We start from the raw sequence: 15,557 nt of genomic DNA, 5'->3' as shown, positions 1-15,557 counted from the left end.
GTTAAAAAGACAAAACTTTCATAAACAGTGGGTCAAAGCAAAATAATTATATAGTTTCTGCCGAGCTTCTGTGGAGGAAGGAGAATACTTTAAGGCTTAACATCACGTGAGTTCTTTAAGAGTCAAATTTATCACTGAACACAGACTAAATCATGGTCATTGACACCCACAAATTCTGTTGGCATTAAATTCTAAATGCCTTATTGTTTAGAAAATTGTATACAATTAAAGTGTGCTAACCTAGCACTCAAATTCAAATTATTGCCCAGAAGAAATTCATGAGGAGCTTTTATTAAGCCATTAGCATACTTCAAATAGCATTAATAAGCACATACAAATGCAGGTTACTACATGGCTGGTTTTGCAATGGAGACGGTGTTTTCTTTCTCTGTGTGAAAGGGCTAGAATTAAAATGGCAAGTTTTGTTTGTGTCATTTTAAAAACATTGCAGAGTCCTACCCTACAACTGAAATGCATTTCATTTTTCTTCTTTTTATCCCACTCCCATCCGTACTCGTTTCTCATGGCACACCTTTTGGGGAAAACCCTCTTCAAATCCTAGGCTGCCTTTAATCCATTTCCAAAAGTCCCTTTGGGAGGATGGGTGGACCAAAAAATCCCAAGCCCTTTGGAGTGCTTGAAGATGTAAAGCAGTATCTTACACCTGGTCAAACTGGTTTATGCTTTTCTCCAGTACAGGTAAGAGACTATTACCAACACGATCTATAGCACTGATTGTCAGAACACAACAAGAAAACAAACTTCAGTAGCTGCTTGACTCACAGATAACTCTGCTTGGAGGAAGCCTGCACAGATCTCTAGCCCTTGCCAGGGCACGATGTGCACCAAGACAACACACAGCATTAACACGTCTCACTCTTCACATCGGCTTCTGCAAATCCACCTGTTATCAGTCACAAACTTCACATTAAAGTTTGTTCTTCTTTCAGGTACAGCCTACTCCATGAGTGTATTTCTTTGTCTTTAATGCAATCCGAAGACACAAAAACATTGTCTTATTCCCCATTCCAGCAGCGTAATCTAAAGTGGGATTGCCAAAGAAAGCAAAAACAGTTCAAGCTTAAAGAGGAAAGAGGGACAAAGTGCCTTGTTTTGATAGCTGTACAGACATGTAACAAAACCAGTTAGAGTTAAGATAAAGGGAACAAGCAATGTTCCATTTCCACTTAATAAGTAGAAACACATTCTTAAGGATAGGAAATGAAAGGGACTTTTATTACTTTACTAAAGTCCCACTTAGAGCTTCAATTTTCACACCATCATGATCAAATGTCCCAATTCCCCAAAGTATGTATGTATCAATCTGAAATAGGTTTGATTTAATCCTTAGGTGCCTGCTTTATGTATAGATGGGACTAAGCATGCTGTTAATGTAAAGTCATTCTCAGGAAAGCATGTCAAACCAATACACTATTTTGAAAATCCAGCCTTCTACTCTAACTCACTGTATCAATTTACAGTACTTTTCAATGTCCCTTGGGCTACAGAATCAATCCAGCTACAGCAAAGAGTTTCATTATAGAGTAGCTCACCCATAAACCAGGTTTGTTAACTACAACTGCAGGGATATCCAAGCTAACATAACTCATACTTAACTTGGAGAAGCCATAGGCAGCAAACATACTTGATACTTGCTCACTCGATATCCCCTAAGGAGAAGTGGGACAAATACTCTCCCTACCAGGAAGTGTATTCTGTTATTACCTGAACTGCAGGTGCCACTTTCTCCATTCAAAGTTTTTATACACAGGTCTAATTCAGTCAGGTATTACCACAGCTTTTGCAGGGCTTTGGGGAACCACTGCTGAATCCAGGGGAGTCCATATAACATTTTAGCTATCTGTTATTAAAATTGTAAGAGTCTAAGCGTCATCCTTCACACCTATCCTTTTTGCATATTACAGAAATCACTGTAATCAATATATTTGTATCACCCCTCTAAAACAATCCAGAAAACAACTACTAAGTGAAAATCAAGGTTTTCAGTACTTAGCTCTCAAAAGCACCGAGCCAGGTGTATGCCATGGGAGATGGGGAAAGAAAATAAATACAAAAACATCTCAGAAAACGGCTGCAGTCCTTCACCACCAACTCCAAAATGCTTTGGATTATGTTGTGAGTACCTCTGGACTCAAACTGTTACAAATACAAAATTAGACAGATTGCAAGTTACCACAAATCATACAAATTGTTTAGATGCAATGTTTTTATCAACCCTAAAATATAACTGTATATTAAGTAGTACAAAATGTCTATTTCCATAATGCAACAAAAAGAGAACCCATAACTAGCTTCAAAAGCAGAACTTAAATCTCCCAAAACCCAGCATACTTCCCTTCAGACAACATGCAGGCAAGATAGCCATGCTCTTTCCATCAAAAGCATTTGTAGAGCACCCATGGTTATCCTCTGTCCTCTACTCCACTGGTCCAAATCCCTCTTTTGAAGCATACAGCACCAGCATTCAACACCTCCAAAATATGTAAAAGTTATAAATATCTGTGACTTTTTAGTTCCCCATCCACTTCAGATCTGTTAAGCTAGAATACCTCCCTTACTGACCTCCTAAAAATTTAACAATTACTATTTTACAAAAATTAAACATTAAAATAACTTGGGAGCTAACACTAACCCTGGGAAATACTAATTACTTTAAAAAGCCTGTGAATTATCCAGAAATGACTCATTTCTTTCACACTTTTTGGTATTATTATTTAAGTCTGCATCGTTAGCTAACTGCTAGGTCAGAATTAAGACTACATGTTACATCTGTTCCATGCACACCCCCACTCTCAAAAAGCTTTTTGTCCTTGTGAGAAGAGCAATGCCACCACAGATAAAGCATTATAGCAAGTTATTTCTTCTCATTACAGCTTCAGAAAAACGCATCAGGTGTTTACGCTTCGTCTTTCCTGGCACTATTCAGTTCTTACTGGCATTGTGTTCAAGATCTACGGTCTACTGCAACAGACCCCAACACCACAGTATCAGAACACATCGCAGCTTTCAACAGTTACCCCTACAATCTCTCGAAGCATTAAGACTAAGGCAAACAAAGTAAGCTTCAGATTCAGGCATCGGTAGGTATCACTGCTCTACTTTTCAAGTCGGGTGCTCTCATAGTCTTTGAGGATCTGACCCCAAGTGTCCTTCTCAAGGTCATCAACAAGTCTGCAGCTGAGCCTAGGTAACTAGATCACTCTCCGTCCTCTGTTTTGTTAAACAAAAAATGGCAGATTTTTCAAGCAGTTCAGATTTTCTGAATTATTGTGTAGTACACTGCTCACCCAATGTGCTTCTGCAAATCATGCATTCGCCATCTAAAAACAGGTTAACTTAAAATCCCCTGCAGAGAAAAGAATTCCTAAGGATTTTTGTATCTTAGCTTTGGTAAATAATCCTGACTATATATTTCAAGGATTTAAACAAATCATTCCTCAGAGGCTTGCCCTCCCCCTTTCTATTTTTCAGTGGCAGGGAAGGAGGCAGGAAGATGTGGCTTCATGTATTATTTACATATTTTATTACAGTCCTAAAGGAGACAAACTGAAAGACCACCAAAATTCAGCAAGTATGCATGGCATGAACCACTGAAGACTTCAGCACGTACATGCTGATTCTTTCAGTCCTCACTGGAATCAGAAGGGACAAAATAACTTGAGGCGTCTGACTTTTCAAAACTCACAAGACATCTCTCAAACCATATGAATATAAGCAGGGAAAAGCCTCAGTTGCTCCCAGCACCAAGGCAAGGAAAGAAAGGTTTGAAGCTGGCTTGTATTTATCTACCCTGTTCTCAGTTTAGGCAACAAAAATTAGAGCACAGTATGAAATGAGCAGCAGTCAAGTTACTTAAACAAAAATATGCAGGGGCAACAAGTAGGCAGCAAAAACCAGAACTCTCAGAAGGAGATATAAAAAGCTTAAGATGGCTCCTACGTCTTTATAACAACTTTTCCACTTCTTTATTAATAAACTCCAAATGCTCACAATGCCAGCAAACCCAAAGTTCAAATCAAATTGTCTCACTCCAATTTTAGATTAGCTTAGGGAGATGGAGTGCCACCTATCTCTATCTAACTCCATCTCCCGTGCAGTAGTACTAGGTATGCGATTTCAGCATAACAGGACAGTTACTTTACAAAATCTTATTGATACTGTGACTATCAGCCCATGTTTTTGTCACACTTCCTATATTCTCATTTACACTTAATAGATTTCACCCCTTCTAGCTAGCAGTTTGATCCACTCATCTACATTTTCAGCATAGAAAACTGATGCTTTCTCCCTAAATATTTCTCGAAGAAAATAAACTCCTTGTGTTCTCCACCTTACCCACTGCACTTCCTGCTTCAAGATCAAGTTCAGAGTGGTCCTAAATTAAGTTAGTCTGGTTTTTTCCTACCACAAGGCTACAATTCTCTTCATGTCTCTATGAACCCACTCAAACTCTCAACCCTCTACCGAGGATAACAACTATATTGCTACACATACAAGACACCATTCATTGAAGAGCCCTCTTTCTTCCTTATCTCATAAATAAAAGAACTTTATAAAAAATGAGGACACCAATGGCCATCCTTTCTCTGCTCTGGCAAACCAGGCAAGCTGTTCTTCCTCCACACAAACACTCTTAGAAAATATATATAGTTCAGGACATGCAGGAAGCACAGTTTGGTAACTGATAGACTGTTTAACTTAATTTTTGTTTTTTCAGAAGTCACCTATGGCCAATTTAGCAACAACAAGGAATCATTGGGTTCACTCTCAGAGGTTGTATGGAGCTGTGTCCCCAGAGTCTGTAGAGCAGCGACTGCCAAAGGAAAGGTCAGGCTTCCAATGTCAAGACTGCAAAAACCAACAAATACATCTTCAATCTACATTTAAGAACTAGATACCTTTCTAGCTGCTAGATTCCCTCATCTAACGTCACTGGGACGCACCACAGCAGCTAAGCATATTGTTCAATCCTTTGAACCAGAGCTTAATCCACGGCTAATTTGGGGGCAGAGGTAACCAACCCATCCCCAATTTCCCCCAAACAGCCTCTCCATGTCCCTCCTCTGTGTGGTTACTTCCCCTTCCTGTTTTTCTAAACTTGTTTTCCTACTGTTTATGCAGTCGAAATGCAACACTGCTGATGTTTTTCACCTCTGGTGCCAAGCACCAATGCATGCACACAAATGCATCACAGAGGTTTTCCTTCACATCTGGCATTAGCAAAACTGCATTTGCAAACACCTGCTAAACCACTTCCAAAGTGAATGGCTACCTCCTTAGCTTTGGATGTATCCAGTTCACACACATTGTGTTAAGCTCCATCATCTCCAGTTTATTTGATTTCTATCAAGACTACACAAAACTCATTAATACTTGAGATAACAGAGTTGGCAATGGAGTGTTTTGTTTGAAACCCTGCCATAGCCTTCTATGAAGAGGGTTCCTGATAGAGCACCGTCTTTTCAAGAAGCAAACCAAACAAAATCCAAAGTTACTCTTCCTTTAAACAGTTATTCCTACTGGCTACGTCTGGACTACTGGTGGAGACCTGCCAAAATTCAGCCCCATGGTGCACAGAGCTAGTGAATTCCAAAAGTAAACTAGGGTTGTGTTGAATTACTGTATCTTGGCTAGACCACATATTTTTATGTCTTAAGATCCTACTGTGAATAGAAAACATTGATTTGCAATTTGGAGGGGACATTACGTGAGCTCCATGACACACATAAAATTATGAGGGAAGGAAAAAGATAGCTCTGGTGGAGCTATTTGAGTTACTGCCAAACATGAAAGCAAGAAGGCAAATCGGAGCCAAGAAAGTGCTGGGTACTACCACAGTCCTCCTTGCATTTCTTTCTGTAGAATTTAGACAGTGCCTTTGGACGCTGTCTTACTACTCTCTTTGGAAAACAAGTCTATCAAGTGACAGCACAAGCAAAGAAAGTCAGAGTTATATTAAAGGAGCACAGCATCTAGTTTTGGTGCCCATGTATTTAAACAGACTCGACAGCATCCTTTTGTTTCTGTACGTTCCCAAAGCTCCATTTTCCCAGTGTGAGTAAGAAAAGTCCCCAGAAGAAAAACTAGTTTCTGTTTTAAATACACCAATAATATCTCTTTTCTCTTGAAGAGACAATCTTCCAATTGCCATCCCAAAACACCTTTTTCTTCCTGACTCCTAATATGTTTTAGAAACACAAAGTTTAGATACCAGAGCTTTGTTCCATTCAAACCAGTAACAGAGGATGACAAGCAGAGCTCCCCAGCAAGGTACCTCCTGAAACAACTGCTTTGTATGATAAGGCACGGCGATGGCATCCAACCTCTGGAGATCCAGCAGCAGATTCCAGTTTGAACACCTCCCCTTAGGCCCCAACCTATCCATTTTTTCTTCCTTACACACCCACACAGCACCTGGCTCTGGCTCCAATGACCTGACCAGACATAAACACGCAACCAGCCCACTCCGCCGACATGACCCAGACCAGAGCAGCAGCTCCAGGGCAATATGCATCAGGTCCAGCTACTCAGGAAACGTTTGCCATACAAATGGCCATGCCCCATCTCCCCTGGGAGGAAGACCCCCAAATACCTAATCAGGCCAGAGGACTGCACGCTGGAATCGATTGTTAGTGGGAACACTAGTGGGTTACAAAACAAAACCAAAAAAACCCCACGGAGCTCACAACTGCCAAAAATCAATCTCCAGAAGATTTTTCCAGGAGGTTTGCATTAACAGATAAAATTAGAACAGTACCATTTGGTGCAGTAGGTGGTGACCAGACACCGAAGTATTTTGGCAGATATTCCCGCAGCTCCAGAAGAATGCTGTCGCAACAGTCGGAGTCATAAACCTGAAATAAATTAGGGAGGGGTGGAGAGATCATCAGTTTAAAACATTCATTTTACACTTCTAATTGTCGCATAATCATAATTTCTTACAGTCTTTGTTTTTAAATGTAAAGTGAAATCTTAAACATATTAAAAACAGTCAAGATGAAGATGATGATTATCACAGTCCAACATAAATGAATGGTATCCTTTCTTTCAAATTTTGAAGTGGAAAAGATGCATCAACTGTAACAAAGAATAATTTATGGCTTCACTTAAATAGAAATCTAAACTATAATTGTTAGCATCAAAGCCTATTTAGAGAAAAGGGTGCTCTCCCATCCTGGATCCAAGACAGTACAGGATTACTACTCTGTATCGTATATCCAAAGCTTTTTAAGTTATATCAGGTAAAGTATACAAGCTCAGACTGGATAGTATTTCCTCATTTCCTCCATCCTGTAACTACATCACACAGACAATGCACAATTCAAATATATTTCTTTTCATTTGCTTTAACGCTTTCAACATTTTTTTCAACTTCTGTAAGAAAAAACAAGAACGGTCTGGGACCAGCAGCTGGCTTATATTCCTGAAGGAGTAATGCTTTGCAGAGTTAAAATGAAGACTTGCATACTATCTGCTACAGAATCGCATGACTGTCACCAGTTTGCAGCATTGTTGTTAAGAGGGTTTCAAACCCATTCCCTTGACCAGATTCCCCCCACCCTGCCCGAAGATCTAGTTACAGAGATAGGGGATAGCTTACAGCACAATTCAACGTGCTTTGCAGACTACAAGATCTATATCCACACAAGTACAGGTTACAATGATTATTATTGCATTTAGGAACCATGTCACCCTAACCCCCTTGCACCTATCCCAGTTCTGATGCTATCAGACTCCTGTCCTGTCCCTCCACCCTGCAGCAGCTGCACAGCAATACCCACAGGCGCTGCACACGAGTGACCAGGGCAAGCCAACAATTCGGCCTTCGCTTCAGTACGCAACGCACAGGAGCGCAGTCAGAGCCCGCTGCAAAGTCGGAAGCAATGCAAAAAATTATTTAAGGTGTGAACGGAGCTCTGCAGAGTTGGCTCAGCTCATTGCTTTGAGATCCACATTTAACCACGGTGGGAGAATATCTTGCGATGGAAACTGCAAAGGGTAGGCATCGCAAAATACATGCCTTTAGCGTTGTAATATTAATACATCTAGGGAGAAAAAAACCCCAGACCTGAAGTCCAGCTACTATTTTAGAGCATCAATGCAAGCCTCAGCTACGATCACCGATGCCACGTAACTCTAGACAGAGCCTCATGCAGCAGCAGAATGTTAAAATTAGTCAATGCGGGTTTGTGCTAAATTTAGGTTTCATCGCAGAAACCTCAAACTGGGCAAACTCAAATCACCAGTGTGCTTCAAACGCACGGCATTGTTCCATAGCCCTTTAGGCACACCTACTACGGGGCTCTCCTGGACTTGTACCAGCCACAAATCGGACACCTTTATGCCAGCACTGTTACTGGGCAGTGACGGAGAAGGTGATACAACCAAATCCACATCGACTTTACGCTAAAGCATTTAATTTGACCCATTTCTTTAACTAGCTTATGGTATAAGCCCCATTTTAAAGATCCTAAGGAGGGGGCTGAATCCTCAAAGCTCAAGCCACACGAATATGTGTGCGGCGTGCTGCAAAACACCGACATACACCTACCACCACACCCTCTACCACTATTGTTGCTGTCTTAAGCATACAAACCTAGGCATACAGAAGTTACTGGGTGTGTATCTTACAAGTCACAGTGTCGCATCACAGGGTACTGATCTCTTTTCACATGTCCTGGTTTGACAAGCTGGTATCACCTCTGAGGACTACAGGTCCTAGGCCTATTTTTCCTTCACGTTAACAAAAGTTGGTATGCTAATATTCTTGTGCTCTAAGACAAAAAACCTTGCTTGTCCCCGGGATCAGTGGCTGCTGTTTATTTTTATTTATGCAACATTTCTTTGCTGAGCCTCAGATGTTGCCAGCAGAAGACAGTGCTTTCCCCAGAAGACTGCAATGTAGCTTGATCTTACTGGCTTAAGGAAGAGAAAAAATTAAGGCTGCGAGAGAAGACAGAGAGAAAGATTAGCACCACACAGATGCTGAGGCACAGACCCATCCACTGCTATCTTTTATAAAGAGAGTTCACTGTTCCCCACCATAAAGACAGCTTTTTCTGGGCCAGGGCTCCAAGCACCGACTGGTGGAATTACTTCATGCTGTGGATATTTTCAGACAAGTTGTACAAACCCAATTTCTGTTTACTGTGGTAGTTTATTATCATAGCACCTCACAGCCAAGACAGGGAATCACACTGCACCCAGCACAAATACTCTTTTCTGAGGTGAATTTAAGCAGATCTGAGAGGCAGCAACCATCATGCAGTATCACAGCCTTTAGGTAGGAGCAAGTATATATATTTAGGACATGACAAAGAAGAGAGAGATGGAAGCAAAAAGCACAGCAGACAAGAAGGAGAAACACTGAATGCAACTGAAAAACCAGCCAAGCACAGCAAGAACTCATTGGCTTAATTTATTGGCAAAAAGATTCTGAAAAAGTGACATGTCAGGAGACGAATTCCATTTTTTTTAAGAGACAGTAGTCTTGCTTTGACTTACTGTTTAATCACCAACACAAGGTGATTAAACTTAGCAACTTAGCAAGTAACTACAAGTATGCTTCTGCATATTTCAAATAGTGGGATACAATAAAGATATTCAGATAATTTATAATGGGGTGTAATAGCCCAAAGTCAAGGCCAAATGGGGAAAAGAGCTCCGGGAGCAGTGTCTTCCAAGTAGTCTATCCTTTAATACACTGATGCAAGACATTCTAAATGTAGACAAAACTCACAGTAATGCATTGTTCAGTATCATTACTTCAGCATAACAGGACAGAAAAGTACATTATTTCTGTCTCTCAAGAAGTTATCTTGCTCCCAGAAACAGGAATAGACTCCCCTCCTAAGTTTGACGTCACATATACAAAGCACTCATTTGACCTTAATACAGACCTCAATCTCAGCCTGCAATGTATTTGCATGTCAAACAAGAATAAGCACTCAGTTAATAAAGATCAAAGAAAGTAATCTTGTGTGGGCAAAGCAACAAAACCAGACATTTCAGGAATTATGCTCATTCCTGTGCAGGAGAGAACCACTTCTGCTCATTAGAGAGGGGCCTTGTATATAGTATACATGCCACAGGCATTTCTTCCCATTTCATACAACCTGGTAGCAAGCTACACATTTAGATGTCATTCAGAGTGCCAAATATAAATGTATACATGACATAAACATCCCTAAAATTACACAGGAAATAAACTGTGCACCTGCTGTCCCAAAAGGTATCACCACTGATATTGCTGGAAAACTCACGGAAAAGACAGGTTATCACTTAGGCCAGAACAACCTTTAGAAAGAAAAAATTAAATTTTTACTTATATCAGCAATATTCCAATTTCATTCCAAGCAGCTGCGCTTTTTTTTTTTTTTTTTTTTAGTGTAACTACAGGTCCATTTCTGCAGCATACAAAATGTAAGTTATTTCTGCTTTAGCGGTAACTGTACATAATGTCTTCATCCAACAAATCAAGGACTGCAAAACAATTCAGTGTCAGCTCCACCAGGGGAGGTATCCATTCTACGTATCACAGGCTACATTCTTCCAATAGCACAAACTGGAGACATAAAATGTAGTAACTGTTGGGCTTAAAAGCAAGTAAACAGGATGCTGACATTTGGAGGGCTCACAACATGACCATTACAAATTACAGCAACTAACTCATAGGAAGAATATGCCCCAGATATGTCCTGTGGCAGCGCAGATAGTCTAATAGACACCATGAAGTCATAATTTCCAGTTATTCACGACTTTTTAGTTCCCAGGCAAATTTACCATCCATTGGTTTTTAATCCGAAGAACACTGTTTGTTTTGCTAAGTCTGATCCAAACAGCTTCATCTGTTTTTTAATGCAAACAGGGGCTGCTTGGGAGAATGGGAATGTTCTTCTCCTTATTTAAAGAAGCATGACATTCGGGTTTTGTTTTTCTAAAGACTAGCTAATGACATAAATGACAGAGGGAGGGTAAAACAAATGTTTAAATTTCGACAGGAAACTAGTTCTGGCAGTACGGACCTGTCTTCAATTGTCCTGATGAAAAAATACCTCTTTGACAGAAATGTAGTCTAATCTTCTGAAGTACGTAAGACAGTTGATTTAAAAGAATACATATTTTAAATTTGCATTTATTTTAAAGCTATTTGAGTAGGAAACTTTAAATGCCAGTGTAGGCATGTCAGTCCAAAGCATCACCTTTTCTTGTTGATGGCTATCATAAGTTGTCCCTGAAGGCAGCAGCACTCCAGTTTGCAGAGTCTCAGGATACACAACCAGCTGCCAACATCAGGCAGAGAGGTCTGTTTCCAGTGTGGTTTTTTGGGGGGTTCTTGAGGGGTGGGGAGCAGTTAGAAAATCATGCACTCAAATTAGCAAATGCAAGATTTACAGATAATAGTGCAACCTTAATTCTGTCTCCCAATGTGTATGCATTATATCACAGACTTTAATTACCTGAGCACACACTGCATTTCCCTCTGGACTCCTACATCACCCAGTTACACCAGGCAAGTACAAGGGGACTAAAAACTGAGATTAAAGCAGCAGCTGTGATTTTAGCAATTCATAACTGCTTGGCTTCACAACACAGATAGCCCTTGCTTCTTTTTCAAAGTAGTACCATCATGTTTTGACTTGCAAGCATCCGCAGTATTTGTCTCCACAAATATGACTGGAATTGAGCCAGCTCTGCTTATATTCAAAATATCTGATACCACAGTAATTCCAAAAGTTAAATATTTGTGAATGCTGTTATACTAAATGCTATTATACTGAATTGCTTATTTTACTATCCAATATATAGTCGTACTACACAGGAGATCACAATCATTACTCTCACTGAAGATACCTACAGAAAGGCCAAAAAAAGCTTAAAACAAATCAGAATGTATTCCCATAATCTGATCATGCAAATGGATTTTCAAATAAGAATGGTGCACATTTCCGATAATCATATCCTTTTCCCAGGAGTCAGGGAAAAAAAATTACAGCAAGGAGTTAGCCATCTTACCTTCCAAAAAATAAAGGCTGTGAAAATCATCTCCCAAAGAGATACTTATTTGGTCATGTTTATCAACCAGTCGTTCTCTAACAATGCCAAAAACCAGTAGGTCTTATTTTATCCACTTCCACATGTTTTATATAGTCAAATTTAGGCTGACTCTAGCAAGATTTGCAGCCCCAGGCACGGAATCATCTTTACAAGAGGCAAAGCAAACCCTGACCCACTTCTGAGGATGTGGCAAAGCTTCAAAACTTCAGCAGACAGAAGAATAAACCAAAAGTCAGCAGTCACGCACAGCCACCAGCAGCAATGCTGAACAAATACCACGGTGGAGCCGTGAGTGAAGAGCTGCAGACACTGCACGCAGCAAGTCGCTCTGAAACAGTCAGAGGTAAGTTGGGTAGAGACAAATCATCCTGTCCCTCTTTCTTTCCAATAACCACTTACTACAGAGGCAAGGCAGCAAAGTATTTTGAAAGACAAAAGCAGGCATCCAACCCTACCCCATCACGAGCAGAAAAGGGCTGTTTCCCTCTTCCCAAGACAGCAAACTCCCATTTCATCTTTCATCCCACAAGATTCCTGGGCAACTAAAGATTAACAACAAAGCAGTTTTAAATTATTGACTTTACCCACACACCCCTGCAATTGCTGCAAGCCACCCAGCTGAGCACGGAGCAGGCTAATGGGCATCAGGGCCTTCTTAGTGAAAACTGCAGTATTAGAGATCATGTTTTGTCACAGATCTCTTGCCACAGAACTGAGCTCCCTCTTGCCCTTCAGTCTCTCCTAGGTCCACAACTTGCTAGCATAATCAGATGTTACGTTCAGCTCCAACTGCGTAGGAGCTGGAGTCTTCAATGAACTTGAGAGCTCTTTGACGTCAAAGATATTTCTTCTTGCAGTATGTGCAACAAAGCCTGATCCCTCAGGCACCACAATGTGATTCATCTTATTAAAAAAAAGAAAAAAGAAAAAAAAAAAAGAAGAAGCTCTTAAAGAAGATACCCAGGAAAGTGTAGGTGATTGTATTTACATTAACAGCACAAACACCTGTTAAGCAGCCTCCTAAGTAGGTTATGAGGCTCTTAGGTGAATATAGCCTGAAAGGACATGGCAAACTGCACATCAAGATGTCTACTCTAGAATGTACATTCCTTTGGTTCAGTTATGTCAATGTGCACACACAACAGACTGGAGCAGAGTTCACATTAGGTACTCTGCACCAGAGGCCAAAATAAAGAGAACATAGCCTAAAAAAAAATGGTTAAGACATACTACCGCTGGTCATCTGATAAGGAGGTTTCAATTTTAACACACTAAATACTTCTCCCATTCTTTCTTACTCTTACGCTTCCTTCTCAGTTTGACAACACTTACCATTCACCCAACAGAGCTGTAGTGACATGTCCTGAAGTTACCCACTGCAAAATCTCAAGCTACCAGCAGCCAAAGAGATCCAGCAAATTTCAAGGCAAAAAGTCAAGTCACTTTGCCAGTTCATACCTCCCTTGAAGAAGTATAGTAGAACTACTTTTCTCAGCTATCTTTACAATTATTGTGCAAAAAGACAGCTCTGTAACTGAAACGCACGAAGTTGAAACCCCTGCTTAGCATTTTAAGGAAAGGCACGGACCTGGTCATAAACCACCACCTCGACACATCTCAAAGATGCAAAAAGCAAGTTGAACAAAGGCAGCAGCCAGGGCATTTTCATACAAACTTTCTGCTTAAATCTTCTTTAGAAGATTATTTTTTTAAGCAACTCCAACTATTCAAGAGCTCAAGTTTAAATTATCACTGAAATTACCAAAAGAAAAGTGAAATGGCAGAACAATAGGGCAAAAGGGAAAATAAGCCAGTATGGCTGTCTCACCATCTGAGAACATTAGTAAGCATTACCCTTTGTTTCTGGAAAGCTGTCTGATCACAGCTGAAGAGTCAAGCTAGGGACTGAGAGAGAACAAGGGGTGGGAGGAACCCTGAAGCAGTTATATAGGCAAAATTAATTTTACATTTCAGAGACACAGAAAGGGGAACCAAGTCCTGACAGACATATATGGGTTGTTTTTTTCCTAATACTGCCTTTGAGAGGCAGCCCTCACAAAGAATTTACTGCAACATTACCCTAAAGGTGCAGTTTCACAGTCGTTTAAGTCAAACCGAGCCAGGGTTACCACAGTCCCACACACATTTACATTTTCATCCCCTCCCCTGCAGCAGTGTCAGCATCCAGCTGGTCCCACAGCCTGCTGAGCACCTTGAGTTGTCTCACTGCCTAAGTGCCAGGCCAAGGCACTACGTTTAAACTGCCATTTAAGTACATTTACTATTAATACACCTGAAAAAAAAAAAAAAAGTCTTTACCTTCCTTTAAAAAACACCTGTTTGTGCTCCACTTAATTGTGACAATTTTGTTCATATAAATTATTTGTATTTTACCAGCAACTATGTATTTTACCATCTCCTAGTATACCCTACCCCTTATTCCAGAATACTCAACTCCCACCTGCAGCCAGGTGTTCAAAACAATCATTTCAAGGGCTACCCCGCAAATGTTAGGTCAGAGTTATAGTCTCAGTTTTTACATCAAAAGCTCCTCTGCCAGTAACAGGCTCTTCTTGTTTGCCTGTGCAAAACTGGGAGTTACAGAATCAGCTATGAGCCCGCATCTTCCCTTCACTCACCAGCCTGCTGGACAAGCACATTGGCTGTTGCTTCCCAAACCTGCAAACGACCTCCTTGCTCACCCTTGGCAAGAAAGGAAAGCAGTGCTAGAACACTTCTGCTAGAACACAGGGTTGGGGGAGAAACCAAAAAAGAACAACAGTAATAATATGACTAAGAAACCTTAGGAAACCTTTGATTAGAGTCTGCTCCAGTAAGGCAGAGAAAAAAATCTGGGTAAATGGATTCTGTTACGCTCAGGCATGGTGAGCCAAGTAATTTGTTTTGCTTTGTCAGTAAGTATAAAAATATATAGATATATATGTGACACACATACATATTTATGTGAATATACAGATACATATATATTTGTATAATACACACAGAGAAAAATAAATACTCAAAGAATGAAAAATAATTGCTACCAAGTTGCTCACTAAGTATTAGATATTACAGGAATTTTAACAAGCATGTTATATACACAGTGGGACATTCAACATAATATTAAATAGAGTTTTTCATTTACTTATAGTTAATTTGGTACCTGGATGACCAAGAACACACCAAAACATTAGACTATTTTCCACCATATGCACTGGTGATTCACATCTCTTTCCACACATACACACGGCTTTATGCAATATTCTCATATTACAAGCCTTTTTTTTTTTTTTTTTTTTTTTTTTTAAATCTGGAAACTGGAATTCTTGTTTTCAGAGACTGAATTTATTTTCCTTTTCTTTCAAGGAGGCAACCTACACTTTCCTCAATCCCCTACTGGCAGCTGACCAACCACATCTTACTTTTAAATAAACTTAAAATGCACAAGAGTACTGTATCTTCTGTATAACACCAACATA

The 15,557-nt window shown here is 40.1% G+C and overlaps 1 protein-coding gene across 1 annotated transcript in view; it reads right to left on the bottom strand.

Moving 5' to 3' along the window:
* Positions 1–15,557, bottom strand: part of IPMK (inositol polyphosphate multikinase) — a 43,745-nt gene that overhangs the window by 15,056 nt on the left and 13,132 nt on the right. The window contains exon 3 of the mRNA XM_049810406.1: positions 6,779–6,875. Within this exon, the coding sequence (XP_049666363.1) occupies positions 6,779–6,875 (97 nt within the window). The remainder of the gene's footprint in view (positions 1–6,778; positions 6,876–15,557) is intronic.

The sequence above is a fragment of the Accipiter gentilis genome, chromosome 9 (genome assembly GCF_929443795.1).
Source record: "Accipiter gentilis chromosome 9, bAccGen1.1, whole genome shotgun sequence".
Classification (NCBI taxonomy): domain Eukaryota; kingdom Metazoa; phylum Chordata; class Aves; order Accipitriformes; family Accipitridae; genus Astur; species Astur gentilis.
This window is presented reverse-complemented; position numbering and strand designations above follow the sequence as displayed.